This window comes from Patagioenas fasciata, chromosome 1 (assembly GCF_037038585.1).
Source record: "Patagioenas fasciata isolate bPatFas1 chromosome 1, bPatFas1.hap1, whole genome shotgun sequence".
NCBI lineage: Eukaryota > Metazoa > Chordata > Aves > Columbiformes > Columbidae > Patagioenas > Patagioenas fasciata.
Window position 1 is genome coordinate 107,329,491 of NC_092520.1, and position 12,157 is coordinate 107,341,647.

Below are 12,157 nucleotides of genomic sequence, written 5' to 3' on the forward strand. Positions count from 1 at the left end.
TGGAAGCCACAGAAGACTTTAAAAGATCTGGAATCTCTGGTAGGCAATGCTGCAAACATAACTTTCAAACTGATAACCAATGCTCTGAAGTGTGCCTGCAAAATGGCTCTAAGACTTTCTGACAGACTTACTCATCTCAGTGAAAAAGTCAGCTATAAAACTCAATGATGGAAATGTAAACATCAACTTTGTTAGCTATCCCGCTTCTTTCAAAAATATGTGGGAAATGAGGGATGGCTTGTGAATAGACAGAAGTTCCTGCATGAGTAGTCTGAGACAGTGTCAGACTTTTCATCTATTGATGATTCAAACATTTTAACAGTATCCACTAAGACAGTGAGAGAAGGAAAAATAATTGGCATACACTGATCATTCAACAACTTCTGAGGAGTCTGCTTTCCCCCAAATGTTTCACATTAACATTATTTCCATAACCCTGAGGAACAGGATGTACTCACTAGTGATTAAGTATGGTAAAGAGGCAAAGAAGACATATCAGGTTGGACTAACCCAATCTGGGACTAGAGGTCACAGACATTTTGGTCATGGGAACAAAGTAGTAACCCCCACTTAACAAAGTAGAAGATATCCACACTGGAAAAAAAAAAAAAAGGACTTTACAAGTTTCTCCGGAGAGGGGGCTCAAAACTAAACTCCTATTTTGCTCTGCGCGATATGTAGCAGTAATGACATCAAATCCATTTGTTGTGTTGGGCTGGCACAGCTAGAAGAGAACAAAGCAAGAACCTGCTTGTTACTACACAGATAGGAAGCCTCTAGCATTATTCTTCTACTTCCAAGTCCTCTATGCACCTTCAGTAATTTCTCCATTCATTGGTTCTATGCACTTAATTTCCTCCTTACTTCAGTTATTGCAGATATAGAACGGCAATTTCCTACACATTTATCCTCACAACACCCCTGTGAGGTAGGGAAACACTAATATACCCACATTTTACAGACAGGATAATGAGCCACATAAGAGACTGAGACACACTCATTATTTGGTACTTGTAGCTACCCCAAAACAATAAAAACCAGGGCCTAATACCCTCTCAGGATCTGGATCTAAGTGGCCAACCATACACACTGTGACATGAAAAGAACTGAAATTGTGGTGATTTCACGGTGGCAGGAACTGAATCAGGTCCCCACACAGAGCAATTTCTGAAGAAAGTCACGTCTTTGCTTTTATTGACAGTGAGTTACTGCTTTCAACTTAAAAAGTCTGGATGAAAGCAGAAGATAAAGCTTCACACTTAATGGTCACACAATGTTTAGTTTTGTGCAAAGCATTATTCTGAAGGATAGTAAGGTCATCCAAGTATGCTATCATGGTGGAGTGCAATTCACATCAATCTAGTATTTCCAGAAATTTAAAAGACTTCAAAGAAACAAAAGAGGAGAAAGAATTTTTGCAGAATTTTCTTTAAAGGCTAAGATCAACATTTTGCACACATTGGGAAAGAGAGGGAAGCTGTAAAAGAAAAGAAAAATATTTTTATTCCACGTGTGCAAAATTAATAAATGTTATACTAGTGCTATTGATTTTGCAAGAGCCATCATAATTCTGTTTACAAAACAGTTTTTAAATGGGGAGAGGTAACATTTTGCAACAGAAAGATGAGTACTGTTTCACTCACTTTCCTCCAGGCCTCGTTTTAAGTGAACGATACATGGGAAACAGTACAGAGAAGTGACTGTTTCTGGCCTATTGTTTGATCTGGAATTGAAATAAGAATACTGTAGACATTTACAAGGTTTCCACTCTCTGCCTCCTTGTGGCTGCACAATGTGAACGGTACTTTTAGTGATCAAGAATACAGGTGAGATTAGTGTGTGTGCTCTTCACTTGTACTGAAACAACCTGGCAGATACACATCTTAGATACTCAAAGGTAATGTCATGGATGGAAAAGAGAAGAAGATACTAGCTCCATTTTATCACACATGTAACCGAACTTTTACTCTTTCACTGTGACATCATCTTAATGGAGTCCCCCAAAGTCACACATCCCTCTTTAACCCCAAACAGTTCTCAGAACCCTGTTCATAATTGTTTCCCAGCTCCTCCAATATTTCACATCAAATAACTCATGAGAAATAGTAGGAACAGTAGCACACTGAATTCCTGGAAAATACTTTCTAGCTAGGCAGCCAGCAGTGCACCTTTATCCAGCTGCCACACTCTGATGCATCTATGACTGTATTTCATGAGTACTTTTTCACGACAGGCTCATTTTGTGTTTGCTTCAGCAGGCAAGAAATAACCCAGAACAATCACTCTCATGTTCTGGTGGGTTCACCTTTACAGTTCTAAATCTAGCAAGCCAGGTGAAGAGCTGCTACTTGAAATCTTACTAGGGTACCTGAACTGACTAGGGTTAAATGACCATATGAACAGGAAAAAAATGAAGTTCAGGATTACCCCTTGCAACAGTTCTCTGATATTCTGTTCTATATCAAAAAAATAGAAAGGGACTGTTAAAGAAAAAGTTCCCAAGGAAAAGTGGTAGCTATAACTTGGTTACCTGCCTTTTTTTCCTAACAAAATGAATACAGTATCACGTTTCTTTACTAAATACAATCACTGTTTTCAGCCAGCAATATTTTAAATCTGTTTCCTGATAAAAGGTACTATCTAAGCTAGCCAATTTTGTTTCTTTCTAGAATGTCAATAGTGTAAAAACACACAAAATTAAATTCTGCTTAATGATACAGATAAAACAACTTCCAAGTCCTCAAAAAATAAAAAAAAAAAAAGTGACTACTCATGGGAGCATGCTGGTGATTGCAAAGCTAGCCACATTAAACCATTTCAGAGCTATTTAGAAGAATTTTCTACTCTGACAACTCCCTTTTCAATCCACAACTACTGCAGGCCATATCTCTTCCTGCAGCAATGCCCATTGGAGAACACATGTATGTAGCCAGTCCAATAACTACACCTGAGCAACAAACCAAGGATAGAGGAAAGAAAAAAACAAAAAGCAAAAATAAAAAAGGGAGGAAAAAAAGCAATACCAAAACCCACCCACCCATAACATTGCTTTACACAGTACACAAGGGTTTCCCCATATCTCACCCCAACAACATTTTCTGCTTGCCAAGTCATTAAATCTGTTCTATTCATAGGTGTTAACTGGTTTTAATATGTAAAAGACATTGTAAACCCTGTAACACAATTATCTTTTCCTTCTGCATTAAAGTATTAGACTGGCAATTTACATTTACCTCTGACTGATACTTACATTTCCACAAAAAGGTCAAACACAGCAGAGGAAATATTTGTGCTGATTAAAACATCCTGATAAGGCTCCAATGCATTTTAAGTTGTAAAACCTCCAATCGTTTTCTGAATTCCGTCTTGTATTTACCATGTGAGTTTAGCGAAATTGCATTGTTTTCCAACCTTTTCATTTCCTTCTCTCCTCCTTTTCCTTTTCTCCCGCGATCTACTCTAGCTTCTCAGATGTTAAATTTGAGACATGTTTGATATTCTGTTTATGTTAGGTGACCAAAAAAACCCCTTCCCAGTTAGCAGCCATCCTTATCCTTTTCCCTCTACTTGAAGTCTTTCCATCTTTAAAGAAGATTTTATTTAGTGATCAGTAGAGTTGGCACAAAGCTCTCATGTGGGTCAAAAATCTAGAAGAAAGGTGACAATAATCCATTTTTCGATCTCCATCTTTGCACAAATCCTGGAAGAAGGTCCAGAAGTTATTGAGCTTCGCATTCATCCAAGTGCTCCTGATGTGCAGAAGATCCTCACAACTCCAAGCTCCACCATCAATTCTTAAAAGGACGCACTTAGCACTCAATAGGAAGGTACTGATATGCATTTGCTGTATCTTAATTGAAAGATTTAGTTGAAAAAACAAACAAACAAAAAGCTGAACAACCCAAAAGCAAAGCTTTCATACAGAGCACCAAGAGCAACCTTACAAAGACGATCTGTTAGTAAGACTAGCACTGTAACAATTTGAAAGGTATGATTACCCTCCTGGTACAAATATATCACCCTTGGTTCCTGCTCTGGAGAGCTCACAATCTAGAGGGTACAGCACAATAGTGAGGCAACAGAATAGTGGCATACAGGCTAGACTGAAGGGAAAAAAATGACCGTATCAAAATAGCATTGTATCCTTCTAAGGCTTGTATACTGCAATTTTCCACTTTTTAAAAATACATATAATAGTTTTCATGACAATGACATGGTAGTCCTCAATCAGCATGAAGACCCTGTTCAGCTGGTACACAGACACATATTGAAAGAAAAAAAACCCTGCCTTAAGAGCTTCCAGTTTAAACAGACAAGACAGACAGAAGGTATCAAACAGAAGCAGAGAGGGGGAAGAGATTCTCTATCTGATCAGCTAACCAGCAGGAACAGACCCATACAACACAGTCTTATTTACAAAAACACTGCTCAACATTTCTCAGTCACTGGGGGTTGACACCACCCTACAGAAAGACTCAAATGAGGAGGAAAAAAAAAAAAAAATCACAGCCACAAGACAGAAAGGAAAATAAAGAAGAGCTCAGATAAAAATGGACAGAACTTCAAAAAAAAGGTGGCTGTGAGAAAGGGGAAAAATATTCTACCATTACAGTAGAACACAGTATTTTGAAAAGCTGACTGCAGTGAGCTGGTGGAAGAGATAAAATTATAGAAGAAAGAGAGGGAGAAGAGAATCTGCGAAAAGCTGAAATCCTGGAGGACTAGTTTGAAATTGATTCAGAGATAAAGTCAGTAGATGAAGGGAAAACAAACAGCAGGCTAAAACAAAGGATGGGGCAATATTTACTCATCCAAATGTCTGGTTTTTTATCATATTTTAATTGTGATTTGATAAAAGAGTGGAAAAATTAATCTAGAGTATAACTGCTCTAAATACCTTTGCATACCAAATTTGTCAAAAACTAAACAAAACCAAAACCTCAAGCCCAACAACCAACACACAAACCAAAATACTCTCCAAAACTACATCATCCAACTTCAAAAACCTGCTGCAAAGAGCACAGCAGTAGTCTTTCTTATTCAATAAAATTGAACAATCATAAACTTGGTCAGAAGTTGCAAAAGCTATTTCATTTGGCAAAAAAAAACGGTTAACTGTATTCTGATCACTTTCTCCTACGTCCAAGGATAGTGGGAAGAGATATTATGAGTGATGTAAAGCTATAGAGCTGCAGTTGTTACCAGGTTGTTTTTTTCCATGCTGTGGGTGTTGGATACTTAAGTAAACAAAAGATCAATGGTCAAGTCTCGAACAACAAACATGGGATGGCTGCACTGAGCCTTTAAAAGCACCTGATTGAGCATGCAGAGTTCTTGCTATAAAATTCAATAAGCTACTTCTGTACTTCTGCTGTAGAGTCCTTGAATAACTTATAAAATAGCTTTATATCCCAGAGATACTATGAAGCATATTCCAGAATTTGACAGGTTTTGTGCATAAGCCCACGCAAACTTCTTGCTTGAGTTGATCTTAGTAATTTAAATCCCTTCAGACTTCAAGATCCCAGAACAATCTGAACCATTTTTCAGAAGCTGGTATAAATGGCAAGAACTTCTTACTCATTTCTTCCTGTTCACTAAACTCTTTGTATACATCGCTCAGCCTTACAAAACACTTCCCCACTGTTCCAGTTATGTGGAAAACCAAACTAGCATGAGAAATCAAACTATTTTGAGACTTTAAAATGAAAAAGGCCAAGATGTCCTATTCCTTTCCACATATACAACTTATTTTCAAAAATACACTTTCTCATCCTGGATGATGGGTTTGATTAACTGCGTACTTCTTACCAGCCCTTCACTTGGCTTGATGTTTGTAAGCTGGATCACTTCAAGGTGAGCAGACTGGGAAACCAGCGGATCAGAAGAGAGCGAGATAATGTGATCACAGACGCCAGAGAGAGTTTTACACTAGGAAGAATATAAGAAAAGAAAATAAAATGTCACAATAAGCATACTATTACTAACTATTTGCATATCAACCTACAATGTAAAGCACTGCATTTTGAAAACACATATTAAATCACATACAAGGGAAGGAAGGAGGAGTAGGAAAGGCCTCAGTCAGCAGCACAGTACAAAATCTGTTTTTTGTGATGACACCGAAGTGACAGAGCATCAGACCAGGGAAGAACAAGAGACAAATGCTTTTGCATCTGAGTAGAGAGAGAAGGGCCTGTGTGAGCTGTTCCCATGCACTCCCCAGGGTTCAGTGTCTCCCCTGAGCTGTGCTCAGGCACACAGGGAGCAGGCACATGGGGAGCTCCAGCCCCGCCCCCCCCCCATCTTCTGCAATGACAATAAGTGCCCCCAAACCCCAATAATTTCTGCTGAATGAGCAGATGTGCAGCACAGATGAAAATCGGGCTCCTAATGATGACTGTTAAATCCCATTAACTCTGAAGTTTATGGTATGCTCATAAAACACACTAATTGACTTTGGATGGAGTTTCTCATGTTCTACTGCTACCAAGCACGATTTACTATTGCAGACATGAAGACTACAATACATAACCCCTTCTTGATGGGATAATTCTTAAACCAGTTATCCTCGGCATCATCTTCACAGCAAGATGGAAATAAAAAAGTTTCTCAAAACGCTGGGACTGTCAAATGGGTACTGTGTATCTCCTTATCTCTCACCCACTGAACACCCTCTTCTCAGAAGCAGGGAAGCTGCGATTTTTTCCTATCATTCTGTCATATTTCTGTAAGCAAGTGGTTTTTGGGAGCTTGAAGGTTTTTCATAAAGTCCCCTTTCAGCAATTAAAACTGATTTCTCGGTTCAGGTTTCCAAATGTGTGTTTTGTCAGCAAATTCAGGGATTAGGACATTCTTCTTGTCCCAAAACTGTGGGTACCTCCAAAGCCAATTAAGAAGCAGCTTAACTGTGCTCAAATTCAAAAGATGAAGGCGAACCAGTCTCCTCAAATGACTGAGACACAACTGCACACAACTGCTGCATCAACCACTCTTCCATGATTCCAAAGTATAGTTCTTAAGGTAAAAATACCTACAACAATTCTATGGAAAAATAATATAAAACTGGATGTAACCTCCTTGGCAAATCACCATCACAATTCCAAGTGCCAAACTACAAATATATAATATAAAAAGGAAAGCTGAAAAACTTAGGTGATAAAAGCAACACAAAAATTCAGTGACAGTGAAATCTTAATCCTGTTACCAACCATTACACTGGGATTTCCTCTTATTTAAGTTATTTACAAACAGTTGAAAGTTTAAGCTTGTATATGGCTTATTTTATTGAATAATGTTTCAGACTAAATAAAGAAATCAACCAAATGGAATATATAAGATTTATTTTACCAACATGACCTGCTATCAGAGAGAATATTACCTTCAAGCACAGACAGACAGACACACACACACCCCCCTCCTACCCCTTCTGCTTTATCTGTATTTAATGATGCATAATTATTATTGAAGAAAGGAAGTCAAGTAACAGGAACCCTTAACCCTATTATGGGGTTAAGAAATATATATGGGGTTAAGTGCTTTACCTGAATCAGGAAGAAGTGAAAAAGCAAACTTTATTGTAAAATTGGTTTTTTTATAGCTTTTTGGATACATGAAAATTTGAGCTGACATTTTTTAAATGTAAAAATGGTTTTAAATTCCATAATAAAAATGAAAGCATAGATTCGCTGTTTGTTTAGGGTCTTGATATAATCTTCACATGTTATTTGTATTTTCATCCCTTTTGTAACTGCACTGACAATTATTGAAAAATCACATTTAGAAAATTACGGAACACTCAGGTCTCCAAAGGTAAAGTGAACAGACCTAAATTATAAATCCTTCTCTGGTGAGGTAAACTGAAATTTTCGTATCTCTTTAGAAATGTGCTCACCCACCTATTCCTCCTACTAATCTCTTCTAAAACTACCAAGTTTATGGGGTCCTTAGCAGTTTCAGAGAAGCTTCTATTCACAACGAACTAATGTATGATTTTTTCACTCTTATTCCTGACTGTTGCATTGCAGAGGGATGCCAAAACACACAGGTGTGTTCCTACCACAAGATATGCCATTTGAAGTTCACACATGTGGCTCCTCATTCAAAAAAAAGCCCTCAGCTGCCCTGACAGATGATGGGGAAAGGAGGGGAGTGGAACAGAAGCCTAAGCTGAGATGCATAAATGGCTCCCTGGAGCAGCTGCTTTCCTTCTGCCTCTCCAAGAAAGGGGTATAGACAGTCTATACAGCAAGCCTATGGTGATCAGCATTCCAACACAGTTACATTGGTTGCAATCATAAAACAAGGTAGTGTGAATATTCTAGAAAAGGAGTTCTGGGAATATCAGATGCCAAAGTCACTGAGTTCCTATGATATAAAAAAAAAAAAAAAAAAAAAATCCACCATATGCTTCTATGCATTTCTAAAATTTTATTGTCTTCCGGGTCTTGAGGCTTTCTTTCCATCTTAGATATTCATACTGCTGTCCAACAGCACGATACCATGCCCATTCTAAGCACAATAAATGAGCCACAGCAAAGTCCCTGGAGAAGACCCTATGATGAGAGGATGCTTTTTCATATTAAGGATTCAAATTCTCTGACCTTTCCAAAATGTAAACATTCATTCAGCATGTGGGGATGCATACATAACTGTCTTTCTAGAAAAATGATATCTAGGGGCAAAACTCTGCTATATCATTAGAAAATCTTTTCCACTTCATGAGTACTCAGTCCTCAGTAGGATAAAGACAAAAGCTGAATACTGAGAACTTTTAAAGCTCCATTAAATGTTATCAGGTTTATTATAATGTATCAGTATAAGAGATAACTGGAAACAGCAAAAGAAAACAGAAGGTGCAGAAAAGTAAAAAGAGAAGATCTTGAATCACTTCTCAGTTTCTGACCAACAGAATTGGCTCTTTTTATCTAACAGAGTGCTAGTGGACCAACATGTCATGAATTAAATGCACCCATAAAGAATGTTTCTCAGAAACAGTCACTCCGGATGACCACGACATTGTCTGCTTAGCAATTATGGAATAGTTCTGTCCAGTCAACTCTGTTCATTAAAACGTGTTTTGCTCTCGTTGTAAGAATTGTCCTTTCCTTTGGAGGGGAAAGGATGTTTGCTGTAGGAGGATTTTGAATTTAAGCCTCACTGTTACTGCATAGCAAACTGGCATATTCACGTTCCCTGGACTTCCAAGGAATGATTGGCTAATTTGTTTTTAATTAAACTGCTCATCTAATTTCAAAATACTATGCATTTCATTTCATTTTTTTTTTTTTTCTTTCAGCATAATTTAAAGACTTGGGAACAAAAAGCAATTTTTTTAGACAACAGGCTTGGGTTCTGCCCAACGATCCCAAACTTTCAGCTGCTACAAGAAAATATTTAACAACTCCTTTAGTTTTCTTCTGAAAGTATAAGAACCCTGCTTGTATCAGAATATTTACAGAATTTTAGAAGGTTCCCTTAACTGTTATACATTTAAATTATTTTGGTGAAATAGTCATTGATTAAACAGCTGGACTGTAAGTAGGATCAAGCGTCTTTTGAGCTTGTGTGAAAGGCATATTTTCACAAACTCTGAGCTTGGTCAGAGCCAGGACAGCAAGGGGTCCACTCTTACAGGTATCCTCTCCCTGCTGCACACACAGGGTACAAGGGCTCTCACTGCAAACAGAGCCTGACACAGCCAAATTGATGCCTTTTTCCTTGCCTTTACTCTCAAAACATCCCATTCACGGTTTATGGGTTGTTTTCTTGTGTGTGTCTGTGTCTGTGGAGGATGGGAGAAGTATTGGGGATATTGGAAGAAGCATATTGGAGCTTGGAAGGCTCTGAGAACACCTTCATAGGGTACAGCTTTTCCGGTTTATGACAGTTTAACCAGTGGCTCTGAATGTAGTTACTGTCCAGTTCCTGCCCAGGTTACTGCTGTTTACTTCATCGGCCAAGGCTTTTTAATATATCATTCAAGCAACCTCCCTGCTTAAATCTAAAGTTATGTTCGATGCTACTTTACTTCTAGCTTGACTTATTTTTCCTAAGCTCCCCGGGGCTTCACTGGAGCTTTCACCTTTGCAGATGCAAAGCCAATTTGACAAGTTATACAGGTGCAAAAAATACACAGGCAGGGCATTATAATTGTTTTATTATTATTTATTAACAAAAAGTTCTAAAATTATTATTATATTTAAGGGAAAGTAAAAGACTGAACAAAGTTTTGCACACGGGCTATTCAATTAATTTGAGTGGAAGAAAAGCACACAAACCGTGCACTTCTGCTACTTATTTTGTTCCAAACAATTGATGAAAGCATTCTTTTTTCAGCATAAGTATTCAGTACAAGTTGTATCACAGACATGAATTTTAGTTTCACTAAAATTGGATGACAGTACAACTCATCTTTTCTCTCAAATGGTAGTTACCTTTTGTTATTCTGTAAAACCACATGTCTGTTTATGAAAACACTGTCAACGGGATCAGGATGCCTTATCTTCTATAACTGTTGATTCCCCACTGCAATGCAGTACTAGCTATAGTAAGACACACAGGAAGATAAGCATTCAATTGCTCCTGCAAAATCAGGAGGCATTAAAAATGCTCAACCTTTCTCAAGCTGCACTCAGCTTCCAGCATGCAAGACATCTGAATAAAGGAAAAGGACTTGGCCAGGCAAAAAAAAAAAGTTATCAAAGTCTTAGAGAAACCAACAGATGATTACATTTTCTCCTTTTGTCACTATAAGCCTTAGAGCGGTTACTGCAGTTCTCTTTTGCAGTAACTCATCACTTCATTAACAAATTCTCCTTTCTATTCAGTGACGAACTTAAAATTGCAGATTGAAGCTATACCACAGTCTTTATGTGCAAAACTAAATGATTCAAAGGAGGATGAAAAACATCACTGCACAGCATTTAGTTGGTTGGTAGAAATTCAAGGGGAAACATTTTCTTCCATTCAGTAGGCAACTACTTTACAGCCCAGAGTGTGAAGAATGAAAGCAAATACTTTCTACTGGTATCTTTGGACTGTAGTATACCCATTTCTAACAGATTTTCCACAATTGCTCCTTCTTTCAGCCAGAGGCACAAGGACCTAAAGGTGACTAAATAAGATTTGCATCTGTTCTGATTCCCTGTGGCTGCTTCAATTTGTGCTGGCAAAATGTCTGTCTGCTGCAGGAGAGTGGAAGCTCTGAGGGACACAGCTGGTTTCAGAGGCCTCCACAAACCATGGCCTTCCCTCAAACTGTTCATCCCTTTTCTGCTCAATACAGGCAGTTCTAGGATCGCAAAACATTTCTGGTCAAGCAAACAGACTTGTGTTTGTTCCTGTCCTTAATTTTACACAGGCTAGCGACCAAGCTTAAATCTATCTTGCCAAGTATTTGCAACACTGAAGCATCCTGGCTTCAACACATTGCCAGGGCTGAGGACAAGAAAAGTACCAGCCTCTCCCATCAACTCTCTCACCTATATCATTTGAATGAGGGACAGTATGCCAATAAGACACCTGGACATTCAGGGCTAAAAGTAAGAAAAAAATAAATTCTTGCTAATGTTCTGTTTGTTAGAAAAAAGAAAAGCAGCTCAGTTATAACTGACCAAGATGAAGCACCTTGCTACATGAGCATTCAGGATGTAGTCTAACTAGTTAGCTTAAGCCAAACAAAATCATTATTAATCAATTGATTTTAGTCAAAACATTTGTTGTACTGTAGGAAATACATCAATAACTCCAGTAATCTTAGAACAAACTTCGCCTGGATTTGCATTTATACATACATGAAGTTTAAACACTAAACCTAATATTATTTTGATGCAAGAAGAGAGGCTTCTGTTAGAGTTGTTTGCTGGGCCCAATTTGCAAGGTATAGGCCCTTGAAAGGAAGCAGGTGGTTTCTTCTTTTTTTTTTTTCTTTAATAAAACTATCAAAACGATACCTTTGACAATGTATCTGTAACAAATATTCAAATACAGTGGGCAGGAGTGGATTATCATCACAGTGGTATCTGCAAGGTTTGTAGCAAAAGGAGATAGTTCGGATCCATTACTTGTTCTTTTCTTTTTCAATTTAGTAACTTTTTAAATTTAAATAGCTTGTGTTTCAAAAACTTCTCAATGTTAATTTCACTCTGTGGTTCTA

General features: G+C 37.9%; 1 protein-coding gene across 7 annotated transcripts in view; it reads right to left on the reverse strand.

Moving 5' to 3' along the window:
- CNKSR2 (connector enhancer of kinase suppressor of Ras 2) overlaps positions 1 to 12,157 on the reverse strand; it is a 216,539-nt gene that overhangs the window by 123,288 nt on the left and 81,094 nt on the right. For all 7 annotated transcript variants that reach the window (XM_071812397.1, XM_071812401.1, XM_065858558.2 and 4 more), the window contains exon 6: positions 5,812 to 5,931. In XM_071812397.1, coding sequence (XP_071668498.1) covers positions 5,812 to 5,931 — 120 coding nt within the window. The remainder of the gene's footprint in view (positions 1 to 5,811; positions 5,932 to 12,157) is intronic.